Genomic DNA, 23,049 nt, shown 5'->3' with positions numbered 1-23,049 from the left:
CTCTATCTGGATGTGTAGCTTTTCAGATTGCAGCTAGGAAGTCAGGCCTGCCTTTGAGATGAGTGTTTCACTCTCTAACTTTGAGCTTCCTGTAAAGGGTCCCTTTCTCAGTAGCATTAAATTTCCACTTTGTGAGCCAGCCTTCTTGTAGTATTTAACACCTGGCAAGTCAGTGATCTGTTGCCACGATGAATGTTCTCTATGTGAGTATTAAGGACAACCTCCTGGCTAAGGTTGGGCTGAAACCAGGAAATAAAATCACTGATGCCTGGACAGCCTGGCTTGATTTACTATGTGAGATATGGTGAAAACACATTCCAAGACCTAGCATGCCTTTTTCTCAAATAATAAATCAGTCTTCAACCATTTTCATTACTCATAAGAAACAGAGGTATAGACAGTCTAAAACTGACTGAAAAATTTTAGGTGGTTTGTGGGGAAAGGGGACAGTAGACTTGTCTTTCTTTCCTTGTTTCATATAAATTGTGTCTTCTGAACAAACTTAAACTGATAGCCAAGAAGGAGAGAGAAATTATGTAAGAAGTGTGACCCAGGAAAATCAAGAAGTAGCAGGGGAAAAGTCAGTTCAAGATGAAAATGTGCCCTAGAAAATTAAGTAGAAATTCAAATATAGATCAGAAGCCTGTGTCATATGTGAGTGGTATGATCCTTCAACCTTGCACCAGCCAGCTCTTAACCCATTTATTTGCTTAGCCAGAAACAGTGCCTGTGCACCAGTTAGGTTTGGCAATTTGCAACAGGTACCAATGCTGTTTGTTTTATGTTTTATTATTATCAAGTTCTTTTTTAAAAATCAGTTTTGCATTCATGTAAAGAAGCAGTTGTTTCACAAGCTTTTTACGGAAAGAACCAGCAGCCCCATCCGCCGCCAGCTTCTTCCTGCTTCTCACCACTTTCAACATATTTAGCTGGTTCTTTTGATATTTACTTCCATATATCAAGATTAAATTGCTACTTATTTTTTTTTTCCTATTTCAGACATAATCTATTGACCACCACCCCCCATTATAAAGATTTAACTGTCTGTCACTGCCACCATTGTCACCACACACACTTCTGGACCCTTCTTTCACCCCACCCCCAACTCCAAATTTGATAATACTGAAATTTAGTTAGATCACTACTCAGCGTTTACTATTATGCACACATGCACACACATGTGCCCAGTTCTCTGTTGAGCTGTGCTTTATGCCTTGACCACTTTTCCTTTTTTACACAATGTTTTCTTTAACCTCTATGCAAAATCACCGTTTAAAAATTTACTTAGTTTCCCCATACTCTTCCCCAGTGAGGAAATCTCTCAATTACATGCAAACATGTTAGTCTAGTAGTGTTCTCTTCTTGAAGCCTTTTCTTCTGGAGTCCAGCCTCATTGCTGTCTAGGTCTTGCTGTATTGCAGTCATCTTGGAATCTCCCCTTGTCACTGTCCTGCAGAATTCCTTCAGCTCTACTCTGTTGATTGCCTATTTCCTGAATCCAGTGCCTTTCTTACTCTCTAAATATCTCTACTAACTTACTAATAAAGATTATACGGAGAGGATATTTTCTGAGATCTGCATATCCAAAAATCTCTCTTTCTACCTTTATACTTAACAGATAGTTCGGCTAGATTTGGAATTCTACATTGGATATAATTTTCCCTCCAGATTTTAAAAGCATTACTTCATTGGATTCTGACTTCTGCTGTTAATGCTGAGAAATTCATTGCCATTCTGACTCTTAATCTTTTGGCATAAAACTTTTGTTTTTCCTTTTCCCGAAAGATTCTTTGCTCCATCCCAGGTTTTCTGAAATTTCACATTTTAATTTCACATGTGCTTTGGTGTGAGCCTGTTTTCCTTCACGTGATCTAGACACTCTTGGCTTCTTTCATTCTGCAAACTCATGTCCTTCAGTTCCTGAAAAATGATCTGGAATTAATTGAGGGATAGTCTCTTACACTCAGTTTTCTCTGTTCCCTCATTCTAGCACTACTGTTATTTTGAATTGGACCTCCTGGGCCAGTCCTCAGATTTTCTTAACTCAGTAGTCATTCCTCTTCTCTGTCGCTGTCTCTCTCACATTTTCACTCTTTCTCTTTCTCTGCTTTCTGGTACATTTGATCAACTTTCATTTTCTTTTTTGGGGGTGGTGGCAGTTCCTTTGAAAGCTCCTGTTCCATTTTATTATGGTAGTAATATGTTTCTGTCTCCAAGGATATTGATAGTTTTTTGAAGTTTATTTCCCTTGGCATATTCTGATTTCAGTAAGTTTTTTTTTTTTCTGGGTTACTTTTATCTTCATTTTAAGGTTTTCCTGAAATGTCTGGTAATCTTGCCTGTTTGACCAGAGTTAACAGTTGGGGTGCTACATGGGCTACATGCTGACTGAAGCGCTGTGTGCACGTGTAGGGAGATCTGACCGGGAGCTTTCCCTGGGGAAGCCGCATGTCAAAAACTTTAAATCCTTTCCTTATTCTGATCAGATTCCCCAGAGGAGACTCCTCCTGTCTCCTGTCTGAAGGGTACTGTTCTAGATGCTAGCCTTGAGATGAGTAGGAAAAGAAGGCTGAGGGTCTCAGTACCCTGTGTGTGAGGTCCCCTCTTTTCAGTAGGGAACACAAGTCCTTAACTCTGATCAGTATCTCTGAGTTCAGGGATCCTTTAGTTTATGATCTTCTAGTCCTTCTTAAACAGGTCCCAACTTTATCCCTACGTCCAGAGGTGCCTGGTGCCACTGATTCCTGAGCCTTTGGGGTCCCACAGTGTGAGCTGGGTTCCATCCTGGCTCTCCCGACTGTTGGCTCAGATCCAGCCTTGGAGGGCCACCAAGCCAGTTCCCACTCACACCTGTGCTTCCCAAATCTTCTTGCTATTATTCTCTCTCCCCTTCTCTCTGTTCTTGTCAGTATATAGCTTTTTAAAGTCATTTTAGTGGTGTTCAGGGTGGGAGAAAAATTACATGCATATATTTAATTTAATCGACCATCTTAAATCACAAACCTCTTTTTGTTTCATTTGTATTGGGTTAGCTTTCATATGTGATTCAGTGTTAAGGATGTTGCTATATTTGTTTGTTTTCAGGAACTTGTAAACGTAGATGGGTCCAGAAAAACAAGTTTTCCCCTTTCTGCTGAATCCTTGTAAAGGGGACACCCACTCTCATGTAGCACACGTGCAGTGTTCAAGATAAATTATCTCTCTTATACCTCTGTCTGCATTCATCCCTTAATCAGTTTTAGCCAACTTCAGGTTGAAAGCAAAACCAAAGCTAATACAGTGAATGGGAGAAATTTTTGAAAATGTTGATCCTTTATCCAGATTTTGAACTTTTTTTTTTAAGTGCGTTTGCAATTGTTATTCTGGAAACCAAAGAGAGAGTAACTCTTCTATATTCTGTAATTTTTCAGAATTTCAGACTTTGAAAAGAAAGTTAAGGATCGTTCTGAGATTGAGACCCAGACAGAGGGGCACGCAGAACAAGAGAAAGAAGAGGAGAAAGGCACAGAAACTGTGGGTACTAAGAGTCTAAGACTGTTTTCACAACCCTGAGGGGCAGAGGACTGGTACAGGAGCTGGAGCCAAGTCTTGTGATGTGTTATTGGCTTTAGAAATACAGAAATAATTTCAATGTTGAATATTTTCTGTTTCTCTTATATTTCCTTGTCCTAATCTGAATTTCATTCATTGTAAATTGTAGTGAGTGTATTCCTAGTGATTCTAGGAAATAACTCCTCTATCTCTTCTTGACTGATTTTTCTTTCCCAAATTCCTAAATGAACAGACTCACTAATTGAGAAAGGAATTTTGTCCCTTTTATCATTTGAGGATGTGACCCAGAAACTTAAGGTGGAATTGAAAGCTCTTGGTTCTTTTCCACTACTGATCTGAATGAAATAGCTTGAGTGAAAAAGGGTCATGTTTATATACATGTCTGTTCTGAGACAACTCAGAGAAGTGCCTGGCAGCCTGCAAACACAGCCTTAACTCTTGGAGAAAGCTGATGAGAGCAGGAAGTTGTAAGACCCACTGTATCCAACACATAAGGCATTTACATAAAATGCTCACTTTAGCTGATTTATTTATTCAACAAATATATATCAAATGCCTACAGTGTGCCATGCTCTGGGTTGATCCCCTACTTTCAAGAGAATTTAAAAAACTGAGCTGAAGAGGCCACCTATGAGTAACAGTCCCTGTTGATTAAAGCTAATCAGAGGTAATAAAGACATACTGAGATTTCCATGGCACCACAAAACTCACTGGCAGAAACTCTAGAGCTGCCAGGGAAAAGGCAGTACAGAAACAGTCACTGAGTAAACTGGAAACTTAAATCAGCCAGGGAACATGGCGTGAGCTGCTGGCTGGATAAATTAGATTGTGCTTTGACATCACTGTGATCTGTGATCCCCTGAACCATGATCAGGACTGAATTCATTTTGATTATGATAAAGTCGTTATCACAAGTGCATCCAAATTGATCAGTTAATGCTCTATAAGGAAACAGAGTTGTATCCAAAGCATTTCTTTTCATACAAGATATTTGGGGCATTAGTTCTCAAAAGTTTAATCAATTCACCCATCAGTCTTAATTGCACACCAGCGGTTCACACTGTTCTCACAAAGAGGTTCATTCAACCTCTGATAAATGCATGTTTGGGATTTCCTGGATGACAGGTTGGAAGTGAGGTGGAAACGCTGAGCCTTCAGGTGACAACCCTATTTAAAGAGCTTCAGGAAGCTCACATGAAACTCAGTGAAGCTGAGCTGATGAAGAAGAGACTTCAAGAAAAGTAAGAAAGAGTGATAAATTTTATCCTCCTTCGAAAAGTGTACATTTTTACAAAATATGTTAATATACAAAAACATAGTTTTTTTACTGTGTTACTGAGTAAATTAAGAAAAAGAGACCTACTTAAACTATGAATTCAGAAAACATTAATGTTCAGGTTAATATATAAACATGAATTTCTTGTGGTAATATAGGAGAGTGGGCCCAGGGGACTCTGATTTTGCTGTTTTGGGGGCACTTGCTAAGCATATAGGAGGAGCTGTAAAAAGCAGTGAGCCAGGCTTCCTGTGATTTACCTGAGCTGACAACACTGATGTGAATGAACATAAAAGAAAGCTACAAAGAACACAAACTTGAGTGGGATTTATCTAGGAAAAAGTGTTTCCATTTTCAGTCAATTATGAAGGCTAATATATACATTGGGAAAATTTTGCATTTGCTTGTTTCTCTTGATGTAAGAAGTTACCCCAAATTTAGGAAGGCCAAGTCGATGCTGTTGTTTCGGATGAGTCAGCAAACATACTTCAGACACAGCAGACAAGTGTGTGTTTCTGTGGAGGTCCACTTACCAGGGAGTCACAGGATTGTGGACCTGGTTCAGCACAGCAGCAGATGCTGAGGACTGTGGATAAACACACCTGTGTCAAAATACAGATCTACCACTTATCTGTGGTGTTACCTTGTGCAAGCTATTTATTTAACCTCTCTGGGCCTCCCAGTTTTATCATTTGTAAACTGTGTGTCATAATTCCAACTTTGTAATGTATTAATAAGTGAGCTAATGTTTAATATGCTTTGTGTTAGTGCCTTGCAGTTGGCTACTGTTGGCTCATATTTGCTATTATTATACTGAAATTCTGTCTCTGATCTGTAGGAGGACTTAAAGCACTTCCTTCTCCCCTCTTGAATCTTTGTCAGAAGTCCTATTTTTGGTGTTTAACAGAGCCCATAACTTTTAAAGACATTAAAGAAAGCCATGGATCACTATATATAGGAAGCACTTCTAGCCAATTACTACCTTGGTCTGTGTCTAAATAACAAAAATATATTTGCATGACTAGTTAAAGCAGTTACTCCAAGTGGGCAGTAGCTTGTGTGATCTTAGATCTGGACCTGCTTATGTGAGGCATAAGGGTTCAGAAATACGTAAATTTCTTTTACAAAAAAAATCTGTATTTTTTTATATGCAGGCATCAGGGTTCAGAAATGCTTACTTGCTTCTAGTAAAGAAGCAGGGAGGATAAAACATTTAATTTTTTACTGTTCAATTTGTGAAAAGTAGAATCCTCAAGTTCTTTGTATTTGCAGCATAATCTTGGAATTTGTTTGAAAGCCATTGAGAAATGAAGGAGCATTGTTTGTCCTCATGAAATTTTGATCTTTCTTAGATGTCAGGCCCTCGAAAGGAAAAATTCTGCAACCCCGTCAGAGCTGAATGAAAAGCAAGAGCTCGTTTATAATAACAAAAAGTTAGAGCTCCAAGTGGAAAGCATGCGATCAGAAATCAAAATGGAGCAAGCCAAGACAGAAGATGAAAAGTGAGTACGCAGTGCCTGAACGGCTGCTTGCTCAAAGAAGACAGAATAGCTCCTTTATGCAGATTGGAATCAGGATTTGAGAGTAAAGTAAATTTTTTTTCTCTTTTATCTATTTGAAAGGAGTACTTAGGAGACTTTTCTGAGGAGATAAAATTTAGGTCTTCTTATAAGAATTATGAAACCTGTGTGTAATCTACCTTGATGGGGGAACTGTTTCCTTTGAGAGTAAGAACGTGCCAGTAGGTGGTAGGATGACGAAGGTGGGAGAGATTTCGCTACTTGCGGGTTCAGAAGCAGGTTGGGAGGCAAGACTAAGTTTCTACGATATTTTCCCCAAGGTTCCACTTTTTAATTTCTTTTTATATAGGGTCAAATTAGCAACTCTACAGTTGACACACAACAGGCTACTTCAAGAATATAATAACGCACTGAAGACAATGGAGGAACTAAAAAGGAGAGAGGTACTTGTAAAAAAAATTACTTTCATAGCCTAGTTGTGAACAGAACTATTGAACATTTTATGTAAATACGTAAAGTATTTGTGTTCATCCTCAGCTGTCTGATTTCAAGGGTTGTTTATCCATTTATAATTGATTTCTTGTGTCTAAGTGTTTATAACTCCTGATGGTCCACATATGTATAATGTGCTTTGTGTAGAAAGATGATGCTAATGTCCTGCGGTCAGGGAGTAGGCGTTCAGCATTTCTAACAGCAGGTGGGACTGTAGGAGAGCTGAGCGTGGACCCCTCTGTGAGTAATGCGTAGTGAGCTGCTGGCTGGTGCTGGAGGGGCCTGTCTGCTGCCTGGGGCCATCACACGGCTGGCTTGCCAGCTGTCACTGAACTTGAGACCCTGGACTTACCAGGCTGTTGCTTAAATTAGTAATAATGCCCAGTATGGTGTGATAATTTAAACACCATGGATGGATATGTGAGGTCACAGATGTGTTAATTCACCCAATGGTGGCAATCCTTTCACAGTGCATACAGAAATCATCATGTTGTACACTTTAAATATTTTACAGTTTTGTCAGTTTTACTTCACTAAAGCTGGACTAGATAAAGGCCACAGAAGCTTTGAATTAGAAGGGGTCTCTGGGTTTATATTCTTAGAAATATACTTCTTGTTTTTCATTTATTTTTAGTAGAATATTGTTCCTCTCTAGGACCTAGCAAATTTTTAATTTAAACATTCCACTGACTTCATAAAGTAAGAGTAATGTGAGTGGAAGAAGAGAAGTGTCAGCAAATTACAACCTCACTGCGATCAGGGTCTGTCATTTATCTCTCTTATTTTAATGTTTTCCTTTTTTTTTTAATCATTGTTTTAAATTAGGAAATTACTATTTGCAAGCCATAAGTTAAATGAATGCAAGTTTCTGATTAAGTTATCATTGCTGATTAACAGACCAGTTTAGAACCAATCATTTAAAATAATCCTTTACCTAATATTTTACTAAAATAGGTCAAATTATTTCAAAACCACTTCTAGCATAAGCTTGTCTTTTTCAGTCAGAAAAAGTGGATAAGGTGGTGCTGCAGGAACTAAATGGAAAGCTGGAACTGGCAGAGAAGGCCCTGGCTTCCAAGCAGCTCCAGATGGACGAGATGAAGCAGACCATCGCCAAACAGGAGAAGGACCTGGAAACCATGGCTGTTCTCAGGGCTCAGGTAGGCGGCATTCCTGGGCATGAGTGAGGGAGGCCAACTCTGATTATATGCTCAAACAGGAAGGTGATAGTGTTTAAAATATTTTTTTTAATTTATATTTTTTCCATCAGCTTTTTTTTTTAAACCTTCTTTCTGAAGTATATCACATGAAGAAGGTGCCCCAGACCTGTAGGTGTATTACTCACTGAATGTATCCATTCTGCGGGTGATGGACAGCTGGATTGCTTCCAGCTTGGGGCACTGTGATTACTGTTGCTCTGACAGTCTTTTGCACGTCTCCCTGTTGACCTGTGCATTCATTTCTGTTGGGTACACACGAGGAGTGGAACTGCTTGTTCACAGAGTACACAGTTTACTCAATTTTAACAGATGATGCCAAAGAGGTTTCCAAAGTGGTTGTACCCTTTTTCACGCCCATCAGCAAGTAGCTCCTGCTGCTCTACATCCTAACGCGTGTGTATTATCAGTCTTTTTACTTTTACTTTTAACCATTTCTGGTGGGTTTATAATGGTGTCTCATTTAATTTGCATTTCCCGCATGACTAATGAAATTGTTTTCCAAATGTTTATTGGCCTTTGAAGTATCTCCTTTTGTGAAGGTTTGCCCAACTTTCTTCTGGTTTGCTGGCTTTTTCTTGATTTTATGGTTCTTTATATATTCCAGCTACGAGCCCTGGCCAGTTATTCTTTTTGCAGATTTCGTCACTCTATGATTTGCCTTTCCACTCTCATGAAGGTGTCTTTTTATGAAGAGAAATTCTTAATTTTAATGTAGTCCAATTTATTAGTCTTTTAATTTATGAATAGTCCTTTCTGTGTCCTGTTTTTAAAACTTTCCCTACCTCAAGGCCATAAGCGTATTCTCTTAGGTGGTCTTCTCAAAGGTTTATGGGTTTGCCTTTTACATTAAGACCAACAAACCATCTGGGATTAGCTTTTCTCTATGGAGTGAGGTAAGGGTAAAGATTAATATTCTATATGAATATCCTATTCATTAGGAACCATTTATTTAAAAGGCCATCTTTTCTTAAGAACTCTGCTGCCCTCTGTCACATACGGTGTCCGTGTACCCATGGGTCTATTTCTGTGCTCCACACTGTTCTGTTAGGCTATTTGTGTATCATTCTGGTACCATACTGTCTTATAGAGAATCCACGGTTTTGATATCTGGTAGGGTAGGTCTTCCTACCTCATTGATATTCTTCATGAGGGCCTTAGATTTTCCTTCCTTTTTTCCTTTTCTTATAAATTTCAGAATCTGCTTGATATTTTCCACACAGAAAAAATACCTACTGGGATTTTGATTAGAATTATATTAAATATATATAAATCAATTCAGAGATAACTGGCATCTTTACCAGTTTAGCATTGACTCTCCCCTTTCATTGACATGACATATCTTCTTTCATTCTTCTCAGTAATATTTTCAATCTTCTTAGTAAAGATTTTGTTCATCTTTTATTAGATTATTCCTAGATATCTTTTATTTTTATGATACTATTATGAATAGCATCTTTTTAAAAACTTCATTTTCTAATGGTTGCTGAATATAGAAATACAATTGATTTTTAGATACTGACTTTGTATGCAGTAAACTTGTTTAACTCACATTTTAATTCTAATAATTTTTCTGAATATTCTTTTGGACTTGGTACATTAATAATCATACCATTTGAATAATGACTGTTTTATTTTTTTTTACCTTTCCAGTTCATTCTGTTTTTTTCTTTCCTTTTCTTGCCTTACTGCACTGGCTGGGACCCCAGTCCAGTGCTGTGCAGCAGTGGAGACAGCAAGCCACCTGGTCTTGCTCCCAGGCCCAGAGGTGTGATGTTTGCTAATGGCTTTTTATGGATATCACTTAACAGATTAGGGAAATTCCCTTCTCTCCCTTATTTGCCAAAAATATTTATTTTGAGTGGATGTTGAATTTTATTTAGGGGATTTTTTTTCTTCATATAATGACATAATTAGATAATTATATGCCTATTTCCTTAAACTTGGTAAATTGCACTGATTTTTAAGATTATTAAACTTTGCATTTCTTGAATTATCCTCATATACATTGTTGGATTTGGTTTACTCATATTTTGCTTAGGATTTTTGCATTTATATTCTTGAGTAAGATTAGTCTAGAATTTTCCTTTTGCTCATGACCTTGTTGGCTTTTTAGTCCAGGGTTTTACTAGCCTCATAAAAACAAGTTCGGGCACATTTCTTTTTTTACTGTTCTCTGGAAGAGTTTGTGTACAGTTGGCTGGTTGTGACCATTTTGGCCCACTCTTGATACTGGGATACTGGTGGGCGGAATCCCTGGAGGAGCATTTATTGGTGAAACTGCATCCTGCCTGAGATCTAAAATCACCAGAAAGAGGGCGGAGGAAATCTTTTTGTTTGTTTCTGTTTGTTTGCTTAATTAAAACTGGGATCATGCTGTATCTTTTGTACTACTTTTTCACTCCTGATATATCTTGGTTATCTCTCCACGTTATTACTCATAGCCATATGTACTTTTTTTTTAAACAGTCATACAGTGTTCCAATGTGTGCACTAGCTGATAGATTTAACCAGTCCTCTATTAATGGACATGTAGGTTGTACCAATATTTTTACTGTTGTCAACAGTGCTGAACTAAACATTCTTGGATGCATGTCTTTGTGTACTTGTATAATCTCTAGTAAGATACAGAAATGGAATGGTCTGGCCATTGAGTATGCCTGTTTTAAGTAAGTATCACCAAGTTGTCATCCAACAATGCATAATCAAAACTATTCTCTCACCGAAAGCAAATGAGAGCTCCTACTTCCCCACGTCCTTGCATCAATCTTTTAAAGTTTGCAATCTCATAAAGATAAAAAGACTATTTTTAATACAACAATGCCCAAAGTTTATTATTCCCTGTATACGTACCCATTACAAACTCCGCAGAGTGGCAGGCTCGATGAAATATGGAGGTGGGTGACTGGACTTACAGCTCTAGTTTTATTTCTACAGGAACTGAATTTCAACCTGAGCTGTTTAAGGCATTTCCTTTGTTTGGGCATGTAGTCACGTACTTTTTGCCACATTCTGTACAGAGTCATCTGTTTTGTTTTGGTCGATACACTTGTCCATTCATTCAGCACCTCTTTTTTGAGCACCTATAATCTGTCAGACACTGTTCTCACTGCAGGGGATATAGGAATGGACAAAACAAAGACCCAGTTCTTACTGGCTCACAGCTAACAAGGGATAGAAGTGAGATTCTAGCTTAAGTTTAGGTCTGACTTAAAAAAGCCCATGATATCTATCAACGATACCATAAAATGTTGATCCGCTCATAAATGGCAGGAAGTCCTTTAAAATTATCTCTTTACTTCATGCCTTTTTTGTAACTACAAGTGTGATTAGAGTATTTAAATTTTTATTAATTTTACTTTTTAAAGTAATGGATTAAAGTTTGTACCCTAGAACCACTAAATTTGAAAAGAAAACCCTAATTTTAAATATACAAAGTTAAAAACTGGTTAATTATTAAATTTGAAACTTTAAACTAAATTTTAAGTTTTTAAATAATGCCCAAATGACTATTAAGGTGTTCATTGTTACTTTATAATTTTATAACAGTGAAGAAATTGCTATCATGGCATAATATTCATTCGTTCATTCATTCATTCATTCATAACAAATTATTCTCCAAATGTAGCAGCTAAAACAAGCATTTGTTTTCACACAGTTGCTATGGGTCAGGAATCCAGGAGCAGCTTAGCAGGGTGACCCTGGCTCAGAGTCTCTCATGAGGCTGCACGCAAGATGGACTGCAAGATCCATTTCCAAGATGCCTCACACACATGGCTGTGGGCGGGAGGCCTCAGTTCCTGACCACGTGTTCCCCTCCATTAGTGCTGCTTGAACAGCCTCATGACATGACAGCTGGCTTCCCCTAGAGCAAGTGACCCAGGAGAGAACAAGGCAGAAGCCAGAGTCTTTTATGATCTGGTCTTAGGAACTGCACATCATCACTTCTGTAATATCCTAGTGGGTACATGGGTTGGCCCATTCATTGTGGGAGGGGACCACATGAGGGTATGATTACCAAGAGGAAAGGGTCACCGGAGCCATCTTGGAGGCTGGTTGCCACTGCAGGAAGCCAGCATGGTTTATGGAAGAGTCCATGATGTATGGGCTTCAGTCTGGGTTCAAATGCTGGTTTAAGCACTTAACTAATTTCCTCAAGATTAAGGGCTATTAAACTTATAAATGTAAAATGAACAGAGCAATTCTACATTCCCAGGATTTTTGATAAAGAGAAACAAAATGGTCAGTATAGGCACCCAACATAGGACCCCACACATGTTTGGAATTCAACAAATAGCATCTATTTATTGTTATTTTAAAGTTGGCTTAAGACCAGCCTTCATAAATAGACCTGACAGGGTAAATATAAACCACTTACTATATGAAGCCAATGCTGAATGTTATTTTTTAAAAAGAGATCAGAGAATTTTATTGAATTAATGATACATACAGTATTTTAACTGCCTGTATCAGTGTAATTGCTGAGCCCTAACTGTTTAAATGCATACACATACATAACTTGTGTCTTCTGTTTGAAGGCAGTTAGAAAGTCATGGTCATTATACACTGATTCCTGGCAGGAACACGTATCTGTTGTTGACAAGGCATATCACAGGATCAGCACTGCCACTTCACCTCCTCAACAAGTGAGCTGCAGAGAATCCACATTCCTCTGGGTAGTAACGTTTGGCTCTTTTCCCTCTAACAGATGGAGGTTTATTGTTCTGACTTTCATGCTGAAAGAGCAGCGAGAGAGAAGATTCATGAAGAAAAGGAGCAACTGGCATTGCAGCTGGCAGTTTTGCTGAAAGAGAATGATGCTTTTGAAGACGGAGGCAGGTAAAGATGAGGGGAAGGCTTAGAGCTTTTACCAGCACAGGCTGTGAGAGCGGTGACCCAGTGTTTCCTAATCTGAGCTACAAGAATTGCTGAGTGCACGTCACCTGATGGTGTTCCTAACACTTAGTTTGCCTTACAAGGCTTGGCAGCATCTTGTGGGAACCTGATTGAGTTCTTTCCTTTTAGATAAATTGTAAAAACCTAACATTATGTGTTCTGAAGTCATATCCCACCATTGTCATGGATAGAATATTCCTAAGAGTTTAAATAATTCTGTAATATGTTTTAAAGAAAATACTGCTAAAGTTACTTTGCCTTTAAAATTTTCATTTTGAGAAAAATTTGAGAAACGGAGGAATAGAAATAGAAAAATACAGAGAATAAAATAACACACACCAGTCTGCACCCATCCAGAATTGGCAGTTACTAACATTTCTTTTATTTGCTTCAAGTGTATTTTTATTAAAAGAAAAAAGGGAGTTGGAGATGAAGTTGTCGTCTCCTTTCTCTGCCCCTCATCATAGTCCTCTCTTCTCTTCCACACCCTGCCTGGCAGCATCCCTGTCTGTTCTGTGTTTTTGCACATACACACGTGTAAATACTATCTTAAAACAAGGTAACATTATTTTTTTTTTACTTTTTTAGAGATAATATTAACTTTTTTAAAACAAAGTGCATAGGTTACAAAGTGATCGCTCTAGGTATCCTGCAACTTGCCTTCCATAACTGATTTTGAACCGTGTATATATATGTATACATACAGATTTAATTCATTGTGTTTAATTGCTCTGTTTTGTGTTTAGAAATATGCCACTTTTTTCTAATCTACTCCCCTGTCAATTGACATTCTGTTCACTTACTGGATTTTAAAAATTTTACTTATCTACTTTTACTGCACCGTGTCCCAGTGCCAGTAGTATTTAAAGTTCAAATTACTCTTAAGTTTTGGTTTTTATGACACTTGGCTTTGTACTTTAGCCCTTTTTTTCTCATGCTTCTCTTGAATGTCTGCTTAATGCTGTCACATTTCAAGGTTTCACATACAGTGTTGCTTTTAATCCCAGTAGGCAGTCCTTGATGGAAATGCAGAACCGTCATGGGGCCAGAGCAAGTGATGCTGACCAGCAGGCTTACCTCGTTCAAAGAGGTGAGTCATGTGTGATTCTATGCTGTCAGGGTTCCAGGGAATATCTATCCTCTCAAGAAGACATTTAAAGAAAAATTTCACTACACTCTATACAATGGATTCTAAATCAAGCTACCAAAAATAGAGCAGTTATCAGTCTTATTTCCACTGAACCCCAAACTCCATCCATTCCCTACTGAATCCAGACCAGACTCTTCACACTGGCAGTTCAAGGCCTGGCATAGACAATCTTATGATCTTCTCTGTTCCCCTCTAGGTGTTAGCCAAGGGAATCGTTCCTTCCTTGTTCCTTGAACTTGCCCTAAGCTTATATACTTGCCTACACTTGCTCATGTGGTATCCTTCACATAGATGCCCTACCCTCATTCATATCTTTCTCTTCCTACAGTCTCTTTCCAGTAAACTCTTATCCTATCTTTAAAATCCATTTCAAATACCATCCCCATGACTCCAACAGAATGTGACTCCCCCTCCTGAAATTCCAAACTATATTATTCCTGCTTTTGTACTTACCTGCAGTTTTATAATTATTTATGTGTTCTAAATATGCACTTAAATATTCCATTAAATAAGCTTCCTTGGAGTTTATATCCTTACCCACCACCTAGTGTTATGCACATAGTAATGTTACCATTTATTGAGAATTTACTATGCACAGGTGCTGTGTAGATCACTTCAGACACATTATTTTATAGGATCCTCATAGAATTCCACGAGGCATATATTATCACCATCTTCCAGAAGCCAAGTTAAATAACCCAGGAACTCAAGGCTAGTTAGTGGGTAGAACTGGATTCGGAACCTGAGGTTATCTGACTCTTCCACTACACGGCACTGTGTGTAATGGACTGTTACTTAATTATGTACTACATCCCTGAGTGAAACTGATCATGATACTCATGCAAGGTATGGTGCTGTGTTCATTACATGGTTTTAATACTCTAGTAATGATGTTCTTTCATTTACAGTAAATTACATCACTGAAAGGGAAGTATTATCCTTGAGTCTAGATACGGGGAAAAAAATTCAAAGGATCAAGGACTGATAGAACTAGACAAAAAGTTAATAGCAATGCTACTAAGAGAATCAGGGTTTAAGATGTCACCCAAATTTCACGTAAAACTAGTTAGCTATTTTTTTAATGCTGGATTTATCTAAGTCCTTTCCACAAGCCAACTGACTACCGAGATGGAACTATCACAGTGTTATCAGTAGCAAGGAAGCAGTATCAGTATGTCTAGTTAGCTGTTAAATGCTATGTCTGTTAAACCCTGGGGCAATTTCTCTGAGTATCCTTTTACCTCCCGTCTACCCCAGAGCCCTCACCAAAGTTCTTTTTACAAGATAAAATAGCTTAAAGTAAATATTAGAGGTAGTAATTCAGGTTAAAAATACACATAGTATTCATGGGGCCTTTGCAGAAGTAGCATGTGGACTGACATAAATACTGGCCTCAGGCATTTCCCAGCATCATCAGGCAAAGCCGTGTCCTCTGAAAGCTGTATCTGCCCACTTGAGCACTGCCAGGCCTTTTCTCTAACCTGAATTTAAATATCTGAGGAACACCCATATCCCTCATATATAAAGTGCCTCCAAGCTTGTCTTGGTTCAAAAAGGACCATCTCTTAAACCTAGATTTCATAGGGGAAGAGTTTCCTTCCTCATAACTATATAAGGCAAATACCTATTTACACTAAAAAACAAAGCAGAACAGCAAAGAACTGGTCACACACTCTTAACTTATATTTATAATCTAAAAATGGCCACGAAGTGTGAAAGTATTCATAATTATTCCTAATAGACTTTTTTTCTTATGCAAAACAATTAAGATTAAGATTAAGATTAAGATTTTGTCTGTTTGTTTCCTAACAAAGCTGCCTTGCGGGGGAGGGTGTAGCTCAAGTGGCAGAGTGCATGCTTGGCGTGCATGAGGCCTTGCGTTCAACCCCTACACCTCCTCTAAGAATAGGCCTAATTACCTCCCCCCATGAAAAAAGTGATAATAATTTAAAAAATAATAATAACAAAGCTGCCTTAATAGCCCCTCTCGATATACTTCATCATGGCCGATGAAATATCTGCAGCCATCTAAGTGTCTCCTGTGGTCTGGGGCACTTGGCCAAGCACAAGGAAGTGAATGGGCATAAGGCACCGTCAGGCCTGTGAAGGCCTGTGGTCTAGTTAGAGACAGGATGCGCATGTGAGATAAAAGAAAAGGATGACCCCTGAGGGCCAGGGGGGTTGAGAAAGGCCTTGAAAAGAAGTGACTTTAAGCTTGACCTTAAAGCCAGGATTTAGGTAAGTACAGTATGAGAATAAAAGGGCAAAGGCAGAAATGAGTGTGATGTGTTGATAATGAAAACTGACTAAGCTTATTTAAGAGCCAGGAGGTGGAGGGAACCCATTAGCTGGCTGATGTAACGGCCCAAGTCTGCATCGTGAAACCTAGACCAGGACAAAAAGAAAGGCACAGATAGACATGATAAAGTTTAAAGGGAAGAATTAACAGCCCCTGATTTGTGGGTGGTTGTCACCTGGGGCAGGGTTTGGCAAGCTGCAGCCCACAGGCCAAATCTGATATAAAGGTCTATTACAACATAGTCATGCCCTCTTGCTGACATACTGTCTGGCTACTTTCATGCTACAGTGGCAGAGTTGAGTAGTTGTGACAGAAATTTATGACCTGTAAAGCTAAAATATTTACTCTCTGGCCCTTTACAGGAATAGTTCCCTGACCCCTAATCTAAAACAGTTAGAAAGCTCGCTGCTTCAGAAATCATGCCTTGTGAGCAGTATTTCTATTCAAGGGTAATTCCAAAGTTTGCTGGACACCAACAATCCATAATGGTCTCATGTTATTCGATTTAAATAATATGCTCCACAATTAAACCATGTTAAATAACCAAACAAATTAATAAACCATAGCAAATAACCATGTTAAAACTTAACCTCCACTATCATCCTCCAGAAACAGAATTTTGAGGGGGCTGAATAAATGTCTAGAGACCTAGGCAGACATGCTTAAAAACCAAAATGGCGCACATTGGTGCAGAAAGGTCAGATCAAAGAGATGTTCTGGGAACCAGAAATCATTTCCAGCACTGATCATTTGCACACTTAGGACCTGCCAAGAATCACGGCTTCTTTTGAGGATTCTTTAATTTAGACTTGAACCTCAGTCCAACTCCAACTTCAATTCTTTCTCCCCACTTAACTTTGCCTGGATAACTCTTAATCATTCTTAAGACTCCTCTCAAGTGGAACTGGTCTCATCCAGAGCAATCTGAGCCAGGCACCTTTCTCTGCCCTCCACGAAACCACCTTGTGCACGACATGGCCACAGCGCTGCCCTCCCACTGCTGTCACTTTTCTTGCCTGATGTCCCCACTGTGTCTGTATCCCTCTCTCCCACCTCCCAGGTGCTCAAACATATCTGCTGAATGACCGTAATTGTCTCTGCTGCTGAGAAGGTACTACTGTTTCAGGATCCCCCTCCATGGGATTGTCTCCTCGACTTTCTCTTTTTGTCCTTAGCTTAACATCTTCATCTCTCTCTTTTTTTTCTCTCAAATATTCTAATTTTTACTAGAACATATCTTGTACCTAGAACTGAAACCATATATTTTCACTTACTTAGAACCTGGAATAGAGCCTAAATCTTAATATGATATGGGCGCAGGTACTATTTTTGGAGATTTTTTTCTCTGTGTGTAGATTACTTCAGTTAAAGAACAAAAACAAACAAAAAACCAACCCTGTATTCACTTCCCATGGGCATTGATTACAGAGTTTAACTGATGTTAAAATTAACCATCTGTTACTAAACTCAAACCAAACTGCTTGCAACATGAAAGGAATGGAGTAACATTTCGTTTAATGCTTATTCCCAGAAGCCGAGGATAGAAACTGGCTGCAAGAGCAACAGCGGAATATTCCAATTCATTCTTGCCCCAAGTGTGGAGAAGTTCTGCCCGACATAGATACACTACTGATTCATGTTACGGACTGCATCATTTAAGTGTTGACGTTGCACCTCCCCCAAACTGTTGGTAAATGTCAGATTTTTTCCTCCAAGAGTTGTACTTGTGTGTTATTTGTTTCACTCAAATATTTTGGCTCATTATTTTAGGAGAAAGGAAAGTGTTGTGTTCTAAATAGGGCAATTTTTTGTGTGTGGATTTCCATAAAATCACAAAATAGAATCCTTAACATACCACTCTTCTGACAATAGGTTCTTTTTCTTCTTTTAATTCAGTTTACACGAGCACTGAACTGTTCATGCAGGTAGTGAGTGTGTGACATCATGGACACAGTAAGAGTGGCAATAAGATGGATGAAGCCTAGCTGATTAAGAACGTTCTAAGGAGGTAGGGAAAATGATGCAGTCACAGATTTAATCAAGAAAAGTGTCTTTGAAGTTTTTTTTTTATAATAAATTATACTGTTATTTTCCTTTATCCATTTAAGACAGGTCTGTATATGTATATATCTTACAGTTTTATTTCAGCCACAGCACCAAAGTTATGATGTGGCTCTTTTCATATGAGCCCTGTGAGTGTTTACTTGATCATCAGGACACATGAAAAACATATGAGCCTACACGAAGCAGATACATTAAGTTCACTGGATTTCCTGTAACTATTGACAGTATAAAGCTCTCTTTTTCTTTCGTTGTGCTGCAGGCATATGTCTGTCTGCTATTCAGTTACCTACTGAATAGTTTAATACTGAATAGTCTGTTAACTTCTAAAAAGAACAGCTATCTATTAATTTTCTTCCTGGATCAGGCTCTATATTCGTAATCACAAAAATAGTTGTTTCAAAATAAAATTTTGCTTATGACTCTTTCACATTGTTCATATATGACTGGCTAATTTCATAGGATGTATGTTTTTCTGTATTCAGCTTCATATAAGCTTAATATTTTTTCAGAACTATCTTGTTAATTCCACAAATATGAGCAAATCCCTTTACTAGAAACTAGTAAGTGTTGTTTGAATTAGAAACTGTTCTTTCTAAGGAGGAGAAAAGATAGGGATTTGCCATATTTTGTAAACATACAGTTTAACCAGATTAGCTAATATTGGACTAGCCGTGAAAGTTATTAATGTCCTTATGTATCTATATCAAAAAACATTTAACAGAAAAATGTTAAAGCTTCTCTGTTTGGCTTTGTTGTAAGACTTATCTCCTAGACAAACTTGACTTGTGTGTGTATGTATATGTATATTTTAAAACAGGAATCAAAATAGTTCATTATAGCTTTATGTCAAGAGAACACATTGCACAAATTCAACAGCAATTTAGATTCCACCACCTCACCCCATGGAGAACGTTTGTTAAAGACATTTCTAAAATAAGTATGAAATTTTACTTCTAATTTCTTATTTAGAGTTTCTAGTTTAAAATTTTTTCCTTACTATTTTATATTGGAGAAGACAGATTTCTAAAGTATCTTAAATTGAAAAGCAAATCAAATGGTTCCATATTTAAGTTATTGAGAATATCCTTTTACTTTGTTCAGGTAAAAATATTAAGCTGATCCCAATGTGAAATAACAGTGTGAATATGCTTATTAAGCCTGTGATCAAACTGTTTACTTGGTAATTAGAAGGACTGCAGATGAAGGCAAGTTCATATGGTCAGTTTAAATTAAGGCTATTGTTTTAGGAGAATCAAATGGTTTGGTAAACAACTTGTGAAGTCTGTACATGTCTTATCCAGTTAATTCAGTCTTCAAAGGACTCATTCCATGTTACCAGTTAACCACACCTCATCAGAATTTTGGCCCCTCTTCTGGGGCCAGCCATGCTGTATTCTTTTTTTTTTTTTTTAATGTTTATTGAAGTATAGTCAGTTTACAGTGTTGTATCAATTTCTGCTGTACAGGATAGTAATTCAGTCATACATATACATACATGTATTTGTTTTCATATCCTTGTATGGCTAAATGGGAGCAACAGAAAGATGGGAACTCTGAAGAAATACGAATGAACAAGGGAAAATTTCACAGCTAATAATTTTACAAAATTAGGTCTTCGAATATTATATTTAAAAATAATTTTGATCTGGTCTGGCATGTTAAGGAACATGGAAGTCATCACTCCTATCCTTGTAACAAGAAAAATGGCTGAACAGACTTAACATCATCAACTCTTTAAATATCCTTCAGAGAATTGAGGTCACAGGGAAAACTTCTACCCCCAAATTGGAGAGACAGGTAGATAAAGAGAGTCACAGATTACCAGCTTAGGGCCTTAGGAGCAGAAACCACAGCCAGAGCCGAGTACCTGAGTAGGAAAACTTAAACTATAACTGAAGAGTTGCTAAAGGCTCAGTGTGGATGACCTTGAGACTTAACTCCAGGGGGAGACTAGTCTTACGGGGACCCCTGCACTTGTGACTTTTACCTCCAGGAGCCCTCCCAGATTCTTACACTGAAGATTAGCAAAAATTCCCACATAATCCCAGCAGGGGGAGGGGAAAAGTAGACATTTTGAAATACACCAGAGCATTCTGTTCCTCTTAAGAAGGTCTGCCCTCAAGAGAAACTATTTTGCCAGAGCCTAACTTGCTGGGATATTATCAGAGCCTAACCAAACTGGGGGGGAAAATACCCAACTTTGGCCCCCTCTAGCCTTACTCTTATCACCTAAGTTTCAGAAAAGGGTAACATACGTGTAATGAGAATGCCAGAGGAAAAGGAGGAGAGAAGGGGCCAGAGGAATGTCTGAAGTAATAATGGCTGAGAATTTTCAAAAATTGACAGACACCAAACCACAGATCCAGGAAGCTCAGAGAACACTAAGCAGGATAAATGTCAAAAAAAAAAAAAATCTTCACCTAAGTATGTCATGTGAAAACTGCAGAAAATCAAAGACAAGAAAAATTTGAAGGAAGCCAGAAGGGGAAAAAACCTTACCTGTAGGGGAGCAAGGATAAGAAATTTATCAGACCTCTCTTCAGAAACCACACAAGTAAGAAGAAAGCTGAGAGAGAAAAACCACCAACCTACATTCTGTGTCTATGGATACTATCCTTCAAAGTGCAGGAGAAGTAGACTTTATTAGACAAACAAAAATTGATGGAATTTGTTGCCAGTAAACCTGCTTTGCAAAAAAATGTTAGAAGTTCTTCAGAGAAAAGGAAAATTATATAGATCAGAAACACAGATCTGCATAAAGAAGCGAAGGGCATTAGAGAAAGAATACATGAAGATAAAAGAGTCTTTTATTTTTCTTATAATATAACTAACAGGTAACAGTTTGTTCAGAGTAACAATAGCCACAAGTATTTGGTGATTCTAGCTAATGGATAAATGAAATAATTGAGAACAATGTTATAAGGTATGGGTGGGAAGAATTGGGAATACTCTGTTACAAGGCATTTTCACTACCTGTGGGAAGAGGAAAACCCTTCAGAGGAGAGATCTGGATAATGCAATAGAAGCTGTGGATGAATTTGCTTTTCTGGAAGGGACTTTGGATTGATTGCTGAGCTGGGCAGTTTTGTGAGCCTGCACCTGCATCCTTCAGCTAGGACCTCTGCAGCCTTCTGCTTTGAAGAACAGTCTTTGGAATCCTGTACTTATACCCTTTTCCTGTCCTACCTTCAACCTAAGCCTGGATATACAGAGATTCACCTGTTACCTTTTCTCTACAAGGTCTTCCACTGCTGTGTCTTCCATTTTTGGCCTGGATTACAGCTGCTGCTACCTGCAGTAGAGATACAGAAAGTGATTTGTGTAGGTGGCTTCATGAATCGTAAGGACCAAATAAAGGTATCTGACAACTTCAGCCTAGTGTGTTTTATAATCTTGCCTTGTTCTTGCCCCCATGATTGGAGAGACACCTCACCTAGTCACAGATCTTTCTCATCTTCCCTGCCAGCCATTGTAAACCTCTGTCTTCCATTTATTTGTTCCTTTTTTTTTTTTTTAAAGCTCATCAGCAGAATGTGGTTCCAGAATTTGTGAGGTGCCACGTAAGGTCTTCAGAGGTCAAGTAAATGTGATGCTAGTTTTAAAATCAGTGAAAAAATTTTAGCAGCTTTATTGAGATGTAATTCACCGACCACACAATTTGCCCATTTAAAGTATACATTTCAGTAGTCCTTAGTATATTCACAGATGTGTACAACCTTTGCTACAGTCAATTTTAGAACATTGTTAATGGAATTACGGGTGTTATTTTGTGTCTGGCTTCTCTCACTTAATGTTTTTAAGGTTTATGTTATAGCATATATCAGTACCCATTCCTTTATTTTTTAACTTGTGGAAAATATACATAACATAAAATTTACCATTTTAACCATTAAAAAATAAAAATAAAAAACACTAGAGCACCCCTACCCTCCAAGAAGTTAAAAAAAGAGAAATATAATTGATATGCTAATAGAGGAAAGAAAATGGAATAACATAAAATGCCCAGTTAAAACCAGAAAAGCCAGAAATAGAATGAAAGACAACAGAAGAAACAAAGAACAAGAGCAGTGAATAGAAAACATTTTTTATAAAAAGGTAGGTGTTATACCAATTATATCAATAATCACTTTAAATACCATTGGTCTAAATATACCAATTAAAAGATGGAAACTCTGAGAGTGGATTAAAAAAAAAAAGACCCATGTATATGCTGCCTACAAGAAACCTACTTTAAATATAAAGACATATGTGGATTAAAGTGAAGACATGGAGAAAGAGAGTATGTTAACACTAATCAAATAAAGCTGGAGTAGCTATATTAATTTCAGACAAAGAGAACTACAAAGCAAGAAAAATTATTAGGGATAAAGGGGCACTGCAAGTGATAAAGGGGCCAATTTTCCAAGAAGACATAACAATCCCTAATGTATATGTACCTAAAAACAGAGCCTCAAAATACATCAGGCAAAAACTGACAGAACTGCAAGGAAGAATATATGAATCCACTAGTACAGTTGGAGACTTCACAATACCCTTTATCAGTATGATTAACAGACCCAATAGGCAAAAAAATTACTAAGGAC

At 37.9% G+C, this 23,049-nt stretch overlaps 1 protein-coding gene across 7 annotated transcripts in view; it reads left to right on the top strand.

The window, feature by feature from the left end:
* OPTN (optineurin) overlaps window positions 1-21,839 on the top strand; it is a 41,963-nt gene extending 20,124 nt beyond the window's left edge. For 3 of the 7 annotated variants that reach the window (XM_072955372.1, XM_072955378.1, XM_072955374.1), the window contains 8 exons: window positions 3,411-3,513; window positions 4,678-4,793; window positions 6,181-6,330; window positions 6,698-6,791; window positions 7,842-8,000; window positions 12,766-12,896; window positions 13,961-14,043; window positions 17,934-18,117. In XM_072955372.1, coding sequence (XP_072811473.1) covers window positions 3,411-3,513; window positions 4,678-4,793; window positions 6,181-6,330; window positions 6,698-6,791; window positions 7,842-8,000; window positions 12,766-12,896; window positions 13,961-14,043; window positions 17,934-18,061 — 964 coding nt within the window. In that variant the 3' untranslated portion in view covers window positions 18,062-18,117. Of the gene's footprint in view, window positions 1-3,410; window positions 3,514-4,677; window positions 4,794-6,180; window positions 6,331-6,697; window positions 6,792-7,841; window positions 8,001-12,765; window positions 12,897-13,960; window positions 14,044-17,933; window positions 18,118-18,298 lie in introns of those variants that run through there. The other 4 variants (XM_072955373.1, XM_072955377.1, XM_072955375.1 and 1 more) reach the window with 4 other exon arrangements.
* The last annotated feature ends 1,210 nt before the right edge of the window (window positions 21,840-23,049 follow it).

The sequence above is a fragment of the Vicugna pacos genome, chromosome 35 (genome assembly GCF_048564905.1).
Source record: "Vicugna pacos chromosome 35, VicPac4, whole genome shotgun sequence".
NCBI lineage: Eukaryota > Metazoa > Chordata > Mammalia > Artiodactyla > Camelidae > Vicugna > Vicugna pacos.
Note: the sequence above shows the minus strand (reverse complement) of the source record. Positions and strands in the feature narration are given on the sequence as shown.